The following is a 16,752-nucleotide window of genomic DNA, read 5'->3' on the forward strand; positions in this document are numbered from 1 at the left end:
TCCCTTTAAGGAGAAGGTTTGGAGCATATTCCACCACGCTGCTCCAATGCGAGTTGGTGAAATACACATGTGGCAGAATTTCGTTGAAATTAGAAATATGCAGGTTTCCTTACGAAGTTTTCTTTCACCGCCGAGCACGAGATGAATTATAAATTTGTATTTAAATAATTATCCGATACTCCTTGCGTTAAAGAGTTTTCCGCTCTCTTCACCTACCTAATTGATTGAACGTTGTAAAAGTTGATATGCTACAGCACCATCTAGTGGCGAGTTACAATGAAGTAGATCTGCTCCATGGAAAAAACATACACATGAAGCTAACTTTCATGGTAATCTCGCTTTAATGGTAATCGGTCCAAACGGTGTCACGAAAATCTGTAATCTCAAAACGATATGCCAACATCCATTTATATATATAAGACTTACTCAACCTTCGGCTTCAGCCGCAATCTATATTTGTCGTAAAACAAAAACGGACCTTCGTAAATGAATAAATGTTTGCAGTGCAAAGAAGCACTGATTGCAGTTCAACCGTAAAGTTATTACGGACAACCAAATAACGTGAATGTTCGTATATCGTTTAATCTTAGATTGTTTGCTTTTGCAATGTTTTAAAAAATATTTTCGTGACGGTTTTTAAACTATCATTACAAACAATAGTATTCCATTCGTTCAATTACTGAGTAATCGTAACCAACTTTTTTTATTCGTTTATTTTAATAATGCAGCACATACAAATTTCATCGTATATTATTAATACATGTATTTTTATGATTGATTTAAAACGAAACTGCCGATTTTTGGCGGTTCTTCACTAGACTATACATTTTAATCGATTTTAGATTCCATATAAAACTTTGAGAAATGATATTTATATTTATATAACAAAATAAAAAGGAAGGGCAATAAAACTTCATCATGCTAAAAATAAAAATTCTCTAAGCGCAATAAAAATTTAGTCGAATAACTTCTTCGGTGGTATTATATCAGAAAATGATGATTCTTTCACAGAGCTCAGAACCTTACTTCCCGTTCCTCGGCGTGAACGCGCCTCCCGCCGGCTATCGGACCGAGGGCGACGAGGAAGGCACGGTGCGCTGCTGCTGCGTCTGCTACACCTTCCTCAGGCAGCAGTGGGAACAGTACGACAGGGAGAACAAGCCGCATAGCCAACGGTTCTATTGGATGAAGAGGCTCGATGGGAAACCATTTATTGGTGAGTTTCTTAAAATCTTTACAGCTATAGCCCAAAAAAAAACTAACTTTGTTGTTGTTTCATTCTTTAAAACTTCGAGGATCGAAACTGAAAAAAAGAAATCATTGCTTAACTAAAAGTTTATCAGTAAGGTTGAATGTTTTGTTTTAATATGTCGGGTGATGGTCTTGAGGCAGGTGCTTTGATCCATAATGAGTTTAGATGACAAATCGTTTAGGATTACACGAACGGATGTAAGTGTTGGGCATATAAATTAGGCGTATGGTATTTACGTTGTAAATGCGCTTCCGACCGTGGGATGCGTGCGTTGTCGAGTCCTTCGTATATTGACTCTCACGCAATCTTTCACATCGAAAAACAACAATACCAAACATTGTTGTACGGCGCTCCACCTACCCAGAAAGACCCGACTGAGTCTTACGAGGGTCATGCATTGATTATTTTAAATTTCTCAATACTCACGCCATTTTGGTGTCAGCGTTGAATGTTTTTTTTTTAGAACGTAAAATCGAAAAGTTATTTTCGAAAACGATTTTTTAATACACATAACCGGTCTAGAGAGAGTATTTATTCTCGGTAATACACTGAACAAGAAACGTATGCCATATCTGCTGATTTATAGGATGTTTGTGACATCGCAGTTTTTCCTGTTTGTAGTAAGTGTGTCATGTTCGAGAGATATTCTTTTTTTTTAATGTCTTTTACGCGTAATAAAACATCTTGTCTAGACTTTCAAAAAAGAATCTTAGGGATATTTTATTTAAAACACAGAAGTCATTTATTTTTACATTACGTAAAAATAGGAAGGTTTTTTATGTACCTCATGTATCTAGACTTGCATGATTTTTTTAAACTATTGAATTTATAATTAATTTACGTAGTACTAGTGATAATGGCTTAATAATAATATCTAAAAAATATTATTAAGGTGATACATAGGTAAACAATTTTGCATAGGATTTCCGACCCCACGAAGTTTGTCTGTAAAGTTTTCTATGAAATTGTTTCTGCGACATGTGGACAATGCACGGCGACACATTTAACAACGTCCAGTGTCGCAAGGCGTAACGTATTAATTACAGGTGTTCGTTAGTGTCGTGCAACCCATTGGTACCATGGCAAATAGTATATGTCTACATGAATTTGTCTCTGCCCCTTATCCTTTGGCATGTGTCGTCAATTTACCAACATAGAATGTACCACTATGTTGGATTGAATAACTCAGACACGAGAAGATCCGACGAAAGGTACAAGGGATGTAACATATTAGTTGCCAAGGTTGATAGCGCATTGGCGATCTAAGAAATGCTTCAAATTACCAACAGCATCATCTGCCGGTAGTGGACATTTACCATTAGATGACCCTTACCATCAGGTGGCAAGTCAGCTCGTCCGCTATCTTTGTAAAAAAAAAAGGAGCTCGCGCGAATTAGAGATTTGTCGAAGTGTAACCTAAGGCCTAAGATAGTTGCAATATTAATATTACTTAGTGTTTGTTTCAATTCAATTCAATTCTTAGTTTAATGGCTTTTAGTTGTGCCATAGGGCACAGATTATTTCGCCAATGTCTAGTGTTTGTTTATACATTAAGTTAAATTATGCCAGGTACAGAAAAACGTCGCAAGTTATTATTACTTTTTCTTGGTATTATATAAATGGTATCTATATTCATTAAAAGCTAATTCTAATTACGGAGAAACCATAGCGTTTATCATTTATAAAGAAATGATACGTCGTAAATGTATTGAAAAAAAAATATATTTATTTCCTAGAATCGCCATTTCCTTTTCTTTTATTCAAACCGCCTAGAAGAATATGTATTCATGAAGCTAATTCATTTATTCGTGACGGATTGTATTTATAAACCTTTTATGTCTTTGTTTTTTTTTATCTCTTATAATAAAATGTCTGACTTACACAACGCGTGTCATACACACACATGTATATTGTATATATTTATTCTGTTTTTAAATTCGTCATAAAAGTCCAGTGATAATTTTAAACTATATCCTTAATATTTGTATATACCAATAGTAAGGATCTGTTCGCGGCGCGCGTCTACACGACAATTATCAGCGTGCATTAGTGAAAAGCCCTCGTACTTACAAGATGTCTTAGTGTGCGTGAAATGACTAATGCGAAATAAAGATAGCGAAAAATGAAAATTAGATTATATTTTATAGTATAGTTCTCCCTTAGTGGATATTTGTAGGTATACGTTGCCTGCATATCAGCATAGGCGGGCTACGCTGTGCCCGCAGCGCGCGTTTGTTGTGTTTCTGTAAATAATGTGTGCAAGACGCCATCATTTTGACTTATTATATGAGTCTATAATGAGAGAAAATATCATGTATTAATCGTATTGAGTCGTCTTTGTATGATAGACATTACCTAGACTCGTAGACTCCTAGAGTAGGTTGCAAACGAGTATCCACAAACCCAATTGCTTTCATAATCAGAATCTGAACTCATTTCGGTCGTTAAATCCACGACTCAGTTCTTAGCGCACGTAGGACGTGAATGCGTTTATTGTGTCATTTAGCGGAGTCGCGGTACATGCTTTTGTGACCTATGTCTGTCCCGACAGACGTGTGCTGCCAATTCCGTTACGTCGCCTGCGTCTCGTACCCACCAAACGAAGTCGCGGTCACAAGTTACACTACTACTAGTCGAGTTTGTTTGTTTGTAGCGATTTTAAGTCTCGAACATAGAGTACTTAACAGCCATTATCTCCTATAATATATAGCGCTCGGTAGTTTGTACATTTATTGTCATAAAGATAGTCGGATTGGCAAAATGAACCACCAAATTTCTGGTGGTCACTGGCTAGTTTCTCGTAGTGTCAATGCACCACCATGGGAAACATGATGTTATGTCTCTTATGCCTGCTAAACAGGCTTTACTCGCCTTTCAAAATCAACAATAATTAGTATGCTATTTGGAGTGGTACCACCCATTTATCAGATATTCTACCGCCCTACGACCAAGTTGAATAATTAAACTATCCGATTAAAACCAATAATTTTGATAGAAAATTTGTGAGATTGTTTATCGAGTTTAGTTACAGACTGTATAAGATCACGCTATGACCCTAAAAATAGGAGTAACCATAAATCTGTCACAGTGTAGACTAATTAATAATAATATAATAGATGTGTTTAACTGTTTAGTTTCTTCTTTGATCTGTCATTCAAGGTGTCACTTTGATTACACATAGATAACGTACTGTAGAACTATTCTGGAAAAAACTATCTCGAAACGACAACACGATCGTGAAATGTGATACGCGATATTGTTTATCATTATTATTATATTTAAATGGTATACAATAAATACAGTGTACAGTAGGATTACAATATCACGAGCGAGATACGTAGCGATTTCTTTCAGAATAGCTCCGCTGATTTCTGTTTACAGTGGAATCATAGTGTGAACTATAATAACATATTACTTTCATGTGTTACGTCAAACGAGATAACGTCGTATGAAATTAATTTACTCGGTGTAAAATTATGTTCTTTCGCACATATCGGCATCAAAAAGAGTCTTATTGTTAGTTCTAAATATAAAACAATAAAAAAAAAACTATACTCCTAAACCAACGTACCAAGTTACCGCAAAACCGAAGATAAACAGTGAACTGACGATCTGCACTCGGATATCGATTATTAGGGCTTCGATCGTGTACACAGAACCGTTTTCGTAAATATTTCATTTGTCACTGTCGAATTGAAGGCATGACAACAATGGAAAGGTCGCTGACGTCACGAACGCGGTTCCGCAACGATCGCAATTGTACTGCTTCACTGACAAAATCAAAGATTCGTTTTCGATCTTCAGGTGAACTCGCCATTCGACACTAATGTCAGTTTGATTTGCTACCGTATACAAACATTCTAACCTCTCCAGGGATGTTAAGGAACCTTTTCACTGGATTATAGTTTATTATGTTTCAATATTGTGCTTATTATGTCTCAATATGTACTAAAGTGGTTGGACGTTGGGCAAGTCCGTCTGCGTGTACTCTCCACTCATTCAAATCAAAATATTCCTTATTGAAGTAGGCTCACGAAAGCACTTTCGAATCGTCCTGTTACACTGATGAATTAAATTTAAAGCTACCAACATATGTTCAACCGCCAAATAGCAATACTTTAAGAGTTTTGGTTTGAAGGATTAGTGAGCCAGTATAACTAGAGGAACAAGGATGTATCATCAGGTAGTCCAATTGCGTGTCCGCTTATCTCTTACAAAAAAATCATAGTTTAGGACCAGTGAAATGATAAAAGCTTTTATAGTAAAAACATGTAGAAAATGATACGAGTCTGCACTCACTCACTCACACTCAATAAATAATAATAATATAATAATAATGAGACACGTTAAACGTTCGTGTTGTTATCAATTTTATATATTGTGTAGCTCGTGACCACATCAGGTGCACCTTAAACGTAAGCTGGGCAAAACGATAAAATATAAAAAAAAATAAAGACATTGTTCGGGTAAAAACTTGATTATATAAGCCACTAGTTATTAGCCGCGTCTTCACTCGTATTTTAGGTCGTTAGCTATGAGGCACAAAAAAGGAGTTCCTTCTTTGAGACCAGCAGTTGTCGTTCTCTAAAACTAAAGCTAGGTAAACATACAAAATATTTTTTATCGTATACAAGAGATAGAATTTGTTCACCAAATATTTATAAATGCTATTAACCAATCATGTTTCGCGTATAACGAATGGTCAGAGATAGGCCTGTCTCAATTCAGTTATAACCGTCGTCTCGTGTATATAAGCCTCTCGTGTATACAGATGATATTCCTACAAAATAATATCGAAGAATCGAATTCGTTTGCTTTAACATTGTTTCCGTAAATCGTTCTTTTTTCGTCATTACAATTGCAAACATATTTAAAACATTGTCCGTTCCATATTTATTGATCCCGTGTACGAAGGATTTATGACGAGTTCTGCCAGTAAACGATGGGGGGACACAGTCGATACCCGGCCCTTTCAATGTGATATCACAAAATATATGTTACACGCCAGTAGGATATCTTATAGATAGAGTGTGAAGGATATCTTCGATCACTTCGATATTTTCGATCTTATAAAAAATATAGATTAATTTATTAAAAATATGTTTCGATTAGATTAGATATGTTCTTTTTAAATTATAATGATGATGATTAATGACCACACACACACACACACACACACACACGCACGCACGCACGCACGCACGCACGCACGCACGCACGCACGCACGCACGCACGCACGCACGCACGCACGCACGCACGCACGCACGCACGCACGCACGCACGCACGCACGCACGCACGCACGCACGCACGCACGCACGCACGCACGCACGCACGCACGCACGCACGCACGCACGCACGCACGCACGCACGCACGCACGCACACACACACACACACACACACACACACACACACACACACACATATTTATACATAAAGATATATTAACCACTACAAACTTGGGCAAAGACGTTATGCCCCTTCTGCCTGAAGCTCATTGGCTTAGGCCGGTACTCAAAAATACTAAATATTGCTGTTTGAGGGTAGAATATATGACGACGCTTACACTTGCAAAAATCCCTTCCACCATAATGTATTGTATTTAAAAAAAAAACTCGTTGTTTATGGATCGAAATGGTCCAGGTGAAATATCATTTACATGTTGTACATGTATAGAATTCAATAAATTGAGATGAATAAATGTGAGAGCCCAAGAAAATACAGTTCTTATGAGAAAAGAATATATTTCATAAAAATTCGAAAATATTACATTACGAACGGTTAAGCATAAAATGTTAAACTTGTATTTTCAAGAAATGTACTTGGACCACTGCCATCGTTTCATTTCGCTTCATTTAAATGTTATCCGAATAAGCACTAAATCTATATTTATATTATAGTGGAGGCTGGAGTTTAAACGTATATACGCGTTGCTATAAGGACTGCCAGGGCGATTTGAATAATTGTTTTTGCGTTCGATGCCCGTTTGGTTATTAGATGGATGAATATAAATGGTAGTCTAATAGGTGCAGTAATAAATGTCAACTACTCTCGCTAACTGTGTAGTAACATCGTGTTTACGAAACAGGCTCATATAATTCAAATTTAAAATGGAAAACTAAAGGTCACGTGAAGTGTCTTATTTCTGGCCGATAGCTTCCTCTCTTCGTGGGGACGTTTGAATGCTTATACGATCGTACTGCTCTAATGTGAGTTGCTAGATTAATATCAGATTTCCTCAACAATTAAGCAGATTATAACTCAGTCGTATTTGAGGTGCTTGGACCCGAAACCTTCGGTTAAAATTCAAGTGTTTTAGCTATTGAGCTATATCGGTTCCGCGTCCGTTATAAAAGTGGGAAGAAACTCGATAGTATCTAACGGACAGATATTCTAACAATACAAATATATATACAGGTGTGTTCCAAGTTACAATAAAACATCTGTTCGTGTGTGCGTCTGTTCCCTGTTCAGTTTTTGCACATCGACGCAGCTGAAGCGTTGCGTATAAGTCGTGGCGAGTTTATCGGTATACGCTTCGCAATCGCCAAGAAATGTTAATTCGGATGGAGACATAAATTACACTTGTTATCGTAAATCTCGCTTAATAGCTAGAAACGATGTGGCGTTTGCAACTGCTGTAGTTTTTTGTATAAAGTTCAACTGTAGTTACGAGATCGTTGGACGACTGGCGCCTTCAGCGAAACCTCTGCGTCGCTATTTTAGACTCTATTATAAAGCTGTTTAAATTGGTTTCTGTTTTGATTTACTGACGCCGTTTCTTCTTCGGTCTGGGGTATATCTTTACGAATCGGTAGTCGATTTTTGACGATCAATAAGCAAATAAGGTTTCTATATTGAATAGATTTAGCCTTCTTATATTATATGCTAGTCGTATCGTCTTGATATCGATATTATAAAAACCTAATTTTTCACGGATGTGTAATAGATCTCCGATGACTTTGCTTTTTGCTTTGTAAAGAGAAATAGAATGTATTAGTTCAGCACGATGGGCAAGCGTACTTTTTTTTTAAATAGTTTGAAACAAATACGAATAAGCTCGAAGAACTCGTTCCTTCAACCCCTTTTATGTATATTTTTTTTACATTAAAAGACGCAACGCTAATGGTCACTAATGCATGGCATTGGTTACATTGGTTATTTATTATTTGAGATCATAGATAGATTAATGGCTATGCATAATAGGACAGACAATGAGCAAACTAACAAGCGTACCGAAGCGGAATAAGTAAACTTAAATAAAATTTAAAAAATGAAGATGCAAAAGTATTTGATAATATTATATTAAAATAAATAGTTCCCTGCTCGTCCCGACTCGTCTATGTTTAAGATTCTGTCATACATTATTGTTGTTAAACTTTAACCATTATAGTACAGCGCCAACGGAAGCTTTCAAAAGGAATAATTTTGCACCGGTTTTTGCAACGTTTTTCATGAATACTCCGCTTTTATTGGTTATATCGTAATGGTATATGACCTATAGCTTTCCTCGATAAATGGACTATCTGACACTCTTAATATATTTTTTAAATACGACCATTAGTTCCTAAGATTAGTTCGTTCAAACAAACTCTTTAGCTTTAAAATATTAGAATAGATTTATTGTACTTCATTTGTGAACATAATTTTACTATATTTTATATGCGTTTAGTATTGTTTCGTATGTATTTATCAACCTACCCGTTCGGGCTCAGCATGGGTAGAATAAGGAGCTACATAAAAGGTTAACATTGTAATTCTATTGGTTTACGCAGCGCAGGCCACTGTAAATATCCTAAATGGGTAAAAGTCATATTTTTACCGACCTCTTCAACAATCATTGTAATATTTAAATTAATTTGCATAAAACCTCTGTGAATTCAACACCTAAACCTTCCTCGTGAATCACTTCGTCCATTAGTGACAACCGTACGAAAAAAAGTCAAGACAGACAGTCGCGGCGGAGGACTTTGTTTCGTAATATGTAGTGATAAAATGATTTAAAAATAAAAAAACGGATTATAAAGAAACAAACGATGTAAATTTTAATTGGACCACAGTGGCTTATTAATTAGGGGCAATCGCAAACCCATACGACCGTTAAATGCGAAAGCAATTTGGCGATCGAATCGTAAATTTATAATTTGGTTAAACGAGTTTCGTATCTTTTAAGAGGTAACTCGTTAACTTTATTGCATTGTAGTGCTTCGACTGGAGACTTTCTGTTTGCGGAGAAATGTTTGAAACGTATTTCAGTTCGAATTATTCAATCAAATAAACTTCCGCTGAAAACAAATGTTTTGTATATTCAGTTGTGTATACATTCGCAATAAATTGAGAATTTTTAAATTGAATTTTCAATTCTAATGGTTACGTAACTGTACTCACTCGCTTCAATTGGTTCGTACAATCAAGCGTATTTCATTAATACAAAACTTGATTAAATGTTTATATTATTCAACATATGCTATATATATAATTGGCAGCTTTGAGTCGACATTTTACAAGATTATATATAGTTTACACCACATTTGTCACAGTACATTTTGTCGGATTTTGCTCACTGGTTCTTAGCGTTGTAGCGTGAAATTTTTAAGAATACACCTAAAAAAAATACCAAATTGCACTGGATTTTTCTGAATCAGGGCTTTAAGCAATTAAACCTACATTTTTTTATGTTTCAAAATTTTTACTTAAGAGTTTATTTAATGTAAAATCCGACTGTTTCGAGGATTTATACGGAAAATCAATTTGTTAATACATACGATGTCGAACGTATAGTCATTGTGAATTCTCGCTGTGTCGTTACTTCAGATATTTTTATTACCTTTTCGGTAAATATTCTTTCCGCATGTTAATATAGCGAAGTATTCTTCATAATGACATGTTAATCCGTCATTATTCAAAATAAAAAGAATCTCATTTTGATAAGGAACATGTATCCTTACAACGTGTACCCAACGTTGCCTCCATTCAATAAACACGTACAAGCCCCGGGGGACGCTCCTTTATCTCTTGCCTATTGAAAGATCGAAGCATTTTCCCTTATCCGTTCTAGGGTTCCGCTCGGGATAACAATTTATTATTTTTAGTGTATTTAATTTTTTTAATTTCCTATTACAAATAAAAATATACTAAAACAATATGTTTGTTAGTCAAGATAATTTTTACCTACCTTCTACTTACTCTACCGCTTTAGTCTCTACTAAAATGTATAGAAATAATAGAGTATTTGATGTGTCACGTGACCAAATATTGACAGAAGAAAGACGATAGAAATCGCTTGAAACGAATCGAGCGCATTTGTCCAAGTCCGCAGCTGTAGCTCATTGTCGAACGCTCTGATACAATAGCACACGCTCTGACAATATGACGCAGGTATCGGCATTAGAATAGGTAATCTTACGTACGGAATAAGGCGTAAGTGTTGATAATTAACTTGTGATGCCAATTAGACATGTCCGCCGTCGATGATGGGAACCGTTTTCTTGCTGAAACATTTACGAACATATCTCTATATAATACTGTAAGTGAAATAGTTAATGTAAAAATATATATATACTTATAATTACGTCATCGATAGATCCATGTTGTCAGCTGACAAGCTGGTTTTACCGTTGAAGTAGTTTAAAGTTTCTATCTTGAATAAATGTCTTTGATTTCATTTGATAATAACTAGTGTAAGCCCAACAGTCGAAACTTGACCATAATCATTACTGAAAATTAAAAAAAAAAATCGGTTGACAAACAGAGGGCTGAGAAAAGGTACTGAAATCGTTTGCTTACTTTTGTAAAGACATTACATAGTTGCTACAAAATCGTGGACAAGTTCAGATGTACCATTATGTGCTAACTTGACTAAAGAATTTTTCAAACAAAAATAACTCGACACGGCGATAAACATAACAATAGTTAGTACAAATATTTGATTTCAGCGAAGACTGAAATCTAAACCGCGACTGTTAATTGTGCTACATATGTACACGCACACACATACATGTCACAAGTACACAGTCACTTGTTGAATTCCTACGTCACTAATGCGATGATGATTTGAATGTTTATTTTATGCTGGGTTCCTTCATTTAACGAATCCTTATTGTACATTAATAGTCGATTGTTTTTGAGTTACGAGTAACGAATCGGTAACATTTCCATTCCGATTCCGCCACATACCGAGCGTTTTCGTACTTTTTTTCGTAGAGACGCTTTTGATTTACGTCTCCGTAGACTAAGTATGACAACCGTCCCAAAAAAACAAAACGAATCGTTTCTTGAATATAGTAATCGGATGCTAATCTGTAATTAAACTAGTACATTGGTTTATTTCTTTTTAGATAGTTAAAATGTTCATGCTTTTAACGTATTAACTAGTGAACTAATAACTAGGTCAGTTTAAAAGCTAATCTTCACATATGTTGCGTTGTTAAGTAATAAATGTTTTACTTTACAACTATTTGACACGAAACAAAACCGTTCGTAATAAACGCTGCACAATTGTTTTTCATTACACTCAAATGATTACGGAATGTTGATTCTTTTAAAGTTTACCTGGACAAAGTCTAAGAGTCGAATCAGACTCATTTTGGCATTTGTCAAGGAAAATAAGAATAGTAGCAAATTGCATAATACGATTGACTTTGTTTTTAAAAGAAGAGAGAAAGATAATTAATAGACTTTGATCAAATAAAGATACGACATTGCTTAATATATAAAAAGGTAAAATTTGTTGGTTTGCATGTAGCTAATGATACCGTTTTGTTTTATTCGTATAAAGCTGCATTATTTCTGATTGCTATATACTCTTAATTATATTTATGTCAAATCGTTTTCTTTAGTGATAAATTGCATCCTTGCGAAAGTCGGGACAAGTCACCAGTGATTAATATAACTGTTAGAATAAATGTATCGAGGGATTTTAATACATATTTATTTACATATATACGATATATCCAGAACCCGATCAGTAAAGTTTTCAGTCGTACCGTTTTATCCGGAGACATTTGAATCGTCGTATTCTTCGGAAGTTATCGCCTTCCAGCGTCCCTCCGCGTCATTCGTATTCCGATCTGTGCGAGTTTATTTTTTTTGTATTTTATCCACGTTTTCACGTTAGGCTTAGATGGAAATGTTTTATGAAGCCCGCCATCATCCTCGGCTGTCTTTATGAACACGGTCATTGAAATGCGTCTGTGTTTTTTTTTTAATATCTCTATGTTTTCGTACTATGTTGAAATTAAAAGTAAATTAACAGCCTGTTAATGTTCAAAGGTTACTCCACCACGCGGGTCCATTGCTGGTTGGTAGGTACCCTCACGATGTTTTGGTTCACCGCCGAGGACTAGATTAATTATAAATACAAATTACGCGCTTCATTTTAGTGAATCTTGTGAATTATCGGTTTAGATTTACGTCTTGTAACTACTAGGCCATCGCGGTTGATGGCTCTGTTGATTCTATCACAATATTTTTACTTTACGACGTCGGTAAGGTATGTATAACTGTCTAAGCATAAATCGACGATGGACCGATCCATCGCTGCTTGAAAGAATTTCCAATTCATCACGTGTCTGGCTGTGATTTATTGACCGAAGATGAATTATAAAAACAAATAATGCACAAAAGGAAATTCGTCTTTGGATTACGATTCATACGTTAACCACTGGATCATCTACGCATAAGATCTGGCTCGTAATTTAGTAATTATTCTTTTACAAAATATACCTATTGCCTATGACCTTCCTCGGAGTTCAAGCTTGCTTCATACCAAATTCTATCAAATTCGGTTCCGTAGTTTTGCCATGAAAAAGCAAGAGACAGCCAGGTGGACAGACAAACTTACTTTCGCATTTATAATATAAATACAGATTAGTATAAGCTATATGTAGCGTTCTGTATTCTATACAGCGTTGACATTTGACAGGCAAACGAATAAAATAATAGAAATATATTATCACGTCGCTTGTCACAGCTGTTGTCATTTGTCTAATGTATCGTGTACCCTTCGAAATAGTCTTTAGAAACTATGTCGCATGGATTGATCGCTTAAAAATAAACAATAGCTCGCGACTATACGACAATTGTCATATCGAAAATGTCGAATTACTTTGTAATATCTATACATTTTGATATGTTTTACTAACATCAACAATTTGTATGTTATTTATCATAAGGAGTGTTTCGTAAATAATAACATCGAATCTTATGTTTCAAATATTTTTGTTAATGATTTCTCAAAATCAAAATATGTTTCATTCAAGCGGGCTTTTTCTTTTGCATCGTCATTTTATAAACTATATTAAGTGAAGCTACCACCGGTTCGGATTGTTGATTCTACCAAGAAGAACCGGCGAGAAACTCAGTTGAAATGTAGTAAATTTACGGAAACATATTAAAACGGATTGTAGGATTTTCCGTTTTCAAAATTATGTTTTTTCATTCGAGTTTCAAAGTTCTTTTAAGCTGCATTAGTACTATGTCCAAAATATGTTTAGTTTGGCTTATGGCTAATAGGTTTCGTTTTAATTTTTTATATATAGACGCACTAGTATCTGTAATCTTCAAATATTTACTCCCAATTTCCGTTATTAGTACTTTTCTGATCCATAAGTAAGACGTTACGCCTCGTATAAAATTCCACTATCCGTAAGTAAAACGAATTATTTCTGGAATTGAGTAACCGGGTATTGATGAACGTTCAAATCGAATGAACAGCGGGCAGATTTTAATGGACGATTTCGTTGGTTGAGAATTATTAAATTGATTGATATTAGCCGTTATCAACGACAGTCGAATGAGAAACGACGTTTATTGCTGACAATCGTTTATATTAAAGCGATCAATTCATTGATATTGTATTGAAGTGTCCATCGACAAGTTTACATGAAAAATGGTAGACAAGTGAACACTTTGATAAGCATCTTCGATCTATTTTACGAGTTCTTTATAATTTCGCTTGCTATAAATTCAATAGTACATGTAATAAAATAATAAAAACTTATTCTTTTTGTTATTAATGTATAACAGTTCGTTTAAATGTTGATTCCTTATAGAAACAACAGAAAATGAAATTAAAAACTCTTGTTGAGGAATTCTTATCATCAAATCAAGCAATAACTCGCACGTTGTGAGAATTACGTAAGCGTGATTTATGTTTATTTGTGAAAAATAAATATCGTTTCATAAATTAATATCGTTGTATTTAACAAATCAATTGACGTCAATAATATTACACAGATTTTTTTTCTTAGAAGTAATGTCTTATAAAACGTGACGCCGCCTCGGTTTAGTGGTTTTCGTACGATTCGTCTAATCGCTGAACAAAAATTCCATCGGTATAATTCATTTAAAGTTAAGAATAACTTCGAAACAAGTACGGTGTTTTCTTTTTCGATTCCGTTTCAATTTGTGTGCACGTGACACGAGTTGAGTTACTTTTTGTGCGGAAAACTTCACCCTTAGAAGGTTTTCTTGGTAGTAGGGCTTTGTAGACCTAGTGTTACCTACTCGTCGTATATTTACACTTGTATTGTGGTGTGTCAATTTAACTACAGGCACGAGGGACATTGTCTTAGTTCCCGAGGTCGGTGTTGTAAGGAATGGTAAAAAATTCTTACGGCATCTATGTTTATATGTGGTTGAAAGTGACCATTTACCATCAAGTGGGTTGTCAACCTATTTTATAACAAGAACTGTTGAACTGAAAAGGAAAAAGACAGCATTAGTTAACTAAACACCCCCTAAACAAAAGCTATTGCTGTTAGTGTATAGTGACCGGATGCTACTCTGCTTACTGTGTCATTATAAAAAGTATACATACAAACAAACTAATGATTTAAAAAAATATAATAAGTCACGTTACCACCACGCATATGCGGTACGTATGTGTATGTGTGCAATCATTTTCAAATTTGTCTCTCGTTTTATTTTTTATAGATGTTTCTAATAAATTGTGCTTTGTTTTAGTGTATTGCTGTGGATTATTTTTGTTTGAGTGAAGGAATGTTAATCGTAATTTACTTTCGTAATGTTTGCATTGTTCAATATACAGGTATAATTATCACGTTGTGTGTTTTTGTATAGCTAATATACAGTTCTTAGTCGATAATTCAAATTCAAGTTTTTAGTGTAAATATCACCCTTATCATTGTATTGAATTAAAGCGTCTCTACATATAATTTTTTTATTATTATTTGACAGAGACCAAGCGTTATTTCGCAATCAGAAGATCCATTAAAACTGTTTTGTTTTTAAAAGTATTTAATGTTTTGTATTCTATGATCGATCGAAGTGCATTCAACAAATAGACGTCGAGAGATAGATGTTGTTGAGGAGTATCAGGATGTTGATTGAGTTAAAATATGACAAAGTATTTATTTTTCAATTTATTTTAATAAGAAAACAGTTACATACCTTGTCACCACCCCTGTGGGTATCAATTTGTGTAAAATTGGGTTGATCGATAAAATATACGTAGGTTATTACCATATAAAATAATTACTGTATATTAAATTAAATTTATAATAAAATTTACGTATATGATGTTCGATGAAAATGAAACAGTATCTTATTTTGATATTAACCAATTATCATACTTAAAACGTGTACACGGTTTTCGCGGGACATGCGTCAGAGAGTGTACTTAAAGGTTTTTGAAATTTTATCAAGCTTATATTTTGGTATTTAACTTCAGCTGTTAGTAGTATGCGTGGGTTAGATCTTGTAACTGAATGTTAAACTATATTTAGATAAAATTCTTCAGACATTATAACTTTGTTTTAAAAAAAAAACATTTTTGGTTCTGAAAATTTTATACCTTTTTGGAAATCGTGCACAGGACAAAACACAGACACAACACAGAGGTCACATTACATAGATATGTCTATGTATCGACACGCACCTATAAACGCAATTACCTACAATCGAAAATTAAGCGCGCGAAACGATTAATTTCGCATCACTCGGACGAGATAAACAGCAGCAAGATAAGAGCGAGCGTAATTTTGACTCTTGTATTTATAAGTGAAAATCAAACAGCACTGATTAATGCGATGTGTGTAAACAATTTGGACACTAACTTGATGGATTCGGCCGGCTGTTTCTATCACACAGTAAGCGATGAACTAGTTTATACTGATTATGAAACCAGCGGGAACCGGTTCGAAGCGGAAACGCGACTTTGAACCTTGTGCTCGCTGATTTAAATCATTATTGTAACATTTTGCGCACATGCGGTCTTTTGACCTCTTTTATTGAGATATATTAACGGTGTGGTGCAAGCGTAGTTCGTGAGATTTTTTTACAGTTCCATATCTCTTTTCTCAGAAATCAGGTTAACCTGGTTATTATTACCTTATAAAGATCTATAAAACTCCAGTTAAGAGGGCTCATATTTACTGTAACTACATACATTTTTGATAATTAAAATCTTAAGAAATTTAGGTTTGATTAAAATATACTTTTTAATCAAATACCTAGTAGAGTTTGTATTTTCAATTAAA

The 16,752-nt window shown here is 34.7% G+C and overlaps 1 protein-coding gene across 2 annotated transcripts in view; it reads left to right on the top strand.

The window, feature by feature from the left end:
- Nucleotides 1-16,752, top strand: part of LOC125073598 — a 136,551-nt gene that overhangs the window by 46,091 nt on the left and 73,708 nt on the right. For both annotated transcript variants that reach the window (XM_047684482.1, XM_047684483.1), the window contains exon 3: nt 1,012-1,216. In XM_047684482.1, the coding sequence (XP_047540438.1) occupies nt 1,012-1,216 (205 nt within the window). The remainder of the gene's footprint in view (nt 1-1,011; nt 1,217-16,752) is intronic.

The sequence above is a fragment of the Vanessa atalanta genome, chromosome 24 (assembly GCF_905147765.1).
Source record: "Vanessa atalanta chromosome 24, ilVanAtal1.2, whole genome shotgun sequence".
In the NCBI taxonomy this organism is placed as follows: Eukaryota; Metazoa; Arthropoda; class Insecta; order Lepidoptera; family Nymphalidae; genus Vanessa; species Vanessa atalanta.